Source organism: Phaethon lepturus, unplaced genomic scaffold, assembly GCF_000687285.1.
Source record: "Phaethon lepturus isolate BGI_N335 unplaced genomic scaffold, ASM68728v1 scaffold55736, whole genome shotgun sequence".
NCBI lineage: Eukaryota > Metazoa > Chordata > Aves > Phaethontiformes > Phaethontidae > Phaethon > Phaethon lepturus.
The window spans coordinates 27,808-30,161 of record NW_010546620.1 but is presented as its reverse complement, the minus strand read 5'-3'; the positions used below and the strand labels follow the sequence as shown (position 1 = coordinate 30,161).

Genomic DNA, 2,354 nt, shown 5'->3' with positions numbered 1-2,354 from the left:
TTTTTTTGAGGTTTTGACCTAATTCTGAATAAAAATTACAGAAGTTCTTTTTTAAAAATTTAAATTCTGCTTTCCGTCACACTGCAGTAAAGGGTCTCGACTATGACAAAATTGCTAATTTTTGTATATGTTCTTTCTGTAACATTACAGGAAAAGTAACATTTTTGATAGTTGGAAGTAGCTTTGGAGAATAACATGAGATTTGGCTCAGAGCTAAGTGGTCAGGGAGGATTTGAGAGCAAACAGGTGAGACAGGAGGCTTGGTCTGCTAACTTCAGTTGGGCTGCGGATTCCAGCTATATCCTCAGTTGAAGCAGAAGATCTAGTTTGAAGGAAAGACAGATGGTTTGGGAATGGTGAGGATGTGGACTAAATCCTCTGCTTTTATAATTTGTGGCCAAAGATGCCACAGCATCTGCTAGCTTCATCCCTTACCTTAATGTAAATCACAGTGAAGGAAGGAAGACCCTCAGTTTTGTATGGTGGCAAATTTTGGTCCCTGCTGAAGTCTTCAGAGATTCATAGTCATGACCTGCACAAGAATCACTGTGCTCCACGGGCATTCCCTTGGGCCATCTATACCTCCATGTCTATCACTTTGAAATAAATGCCATACCTGCTGTAATATGCCCTTTGCAAATAACCTTCTCCATATTAAATTATGTGAGAAAATGCAAATCAAGCCATAAAACGCTAAAATTCTAGGGGTAGTCCTGGTCCCACTGGAAACTATCTTTCATTTACTATTTTTCAGGTGACATCAAGGAAGGAAAATTTACATGTGAAGACATGTTCACCAGGGACCCAAAGAAATAGATTACCTTTTTGACCTCGTATTTAATAGCAAGTTTAATCCTGCTCAGACTTGGCCGGTGGTGCTCGGGGCACAGATGTATGTTCACATCTCCGTTCAGAATAGCCTCTACTTCTTCGGTGTCTCTGCACAGGTCCAGCACCCCCACAACAAAGTCCTTGCATTGCATAGATAGCTTCCTATAGTCATTCTAAGGGAAAACAGAGAAAAACGAGTTATTTAATTGTGCCCTTGAAAGCATGCCTCAAACAAACAAACAAAAAAAGCAAGAGAGAGCAATTGTGAGCAAGGTTACTGCTGCAAAACTGCTGGCTGGAGTAGCAAGAAAGCACTTGTTTTCACCCAGGATGTAGCTAGCTTTTCACAAATAAACATGAACTCCTCCAGACCCGGTTAGCAATGTTTCTACCAGCAGCATAGTTTCCATTACAGTTGAGCATACTTTACAGAACAACATGTAAATAATTTATAGGGAACTCTTGATTTTAAGCAATCACTTGATTTCTCCTCTCTGTGTGGCGTATCTTCTAGGAATGTGGAAAGATGGCCAAGCAAAGATCCTGCTAACGGGTTAGAATTTACAGCAAATTTTACAGTTTAGATTCTTTGCTAGTAATTGTTTAGTAACTTTCAAGGAGATTCAGACTGGTACAACAAGCTGGAGCATCACACACGGATGTGTTCAAATGAATTATATATTTGTAATACCAATTTCAGTTTCAAATTTATTACCTAACAATTTGGTTAATCAGTCCTGAAAGAGCGTCCAGAGGATCACTTTTGTCATAACGCTTCTCCAGGAAATGGGACTTCAGAAACTCAGCGTGATTTCCTATGAAATAATTTCACCTTTCAGACTCAAATTACACTTATGGGAAAAGAGATAGTATGTAGCTAACTTGATAGAGGGCTAGAAGAGCAATTTCACTGCCTTTAATTAAATTTTCATTTTCACATGCTGACACTCAAAAAATGAGGAAAATGCCACTGTCTGAATAAATGCAGTAAATTAGGACACAATTAAGGCTACCATTAATATTCTAACAAAATGCTGATATTAAAGACTTGATGCAACAAATAGAAATAATAAGCATAAGACAAGCGCCTACTGACTTGAGAGATCTTTTCAAATTAGGTTTGATGAGTTAATTAAATTCAGCAGCTTATCTAATTAAGCCAGCAGCCAAAAAAAGAAGATAGTTAAACCTGTCTTTGATGAAATGATAAGAGTAACCTGGCTTTGTACTCCTATATTTTCTAAATTATTAATTCTAACATTTACACATAGCAACGTATTAGCCTTCCTTGTTAGGCAAAGATCTCAAAGCACTGTGCAAACATTCATTAATTAGGTAGAACAGCATGGTATAAAATATTATTTTATTAGAGGTGACTACATTTCTTTGGACAGTTTTTCCCCTTCAGAACTGAGATGCCCTTGATAATGAATATTTTTTAAATAAGTTGGTTTAATGACTTTGTCATAGGTTTGAGGTTGCTACTAATACGCGTGTGTGTCCCAACTTTACTTACTATGCTG

At 37.5% G+C, this 2,354-nt stretch overlaps 1 protein-coding gene across 1 annotated transcript in view; it reads right to left on the bottom strand.

Moving 5' to 3' along the window:
* Positions 1 to 821: 821 nt before the first annotated feature.
* The window catches only part of LOC104622525 (short transient receptor potential channel 7-like), a gene marked incomplete at its 3' end in the record, with an annotated part of 21,866 nt that continues 20,333 nt past the window's right edge, over positions 822 to 2,354 (bottom strand). Inside the window, exon 2 of the mRNA XM_010289341.1 lies at positions 822 to 1,004. Coding sequence (XP_010287643.1) covers positions 822 to 1,004 — 183 coding nt within the window. The remainder of the gene's footprint in view (positions 1,005 to 2,354) is intronic.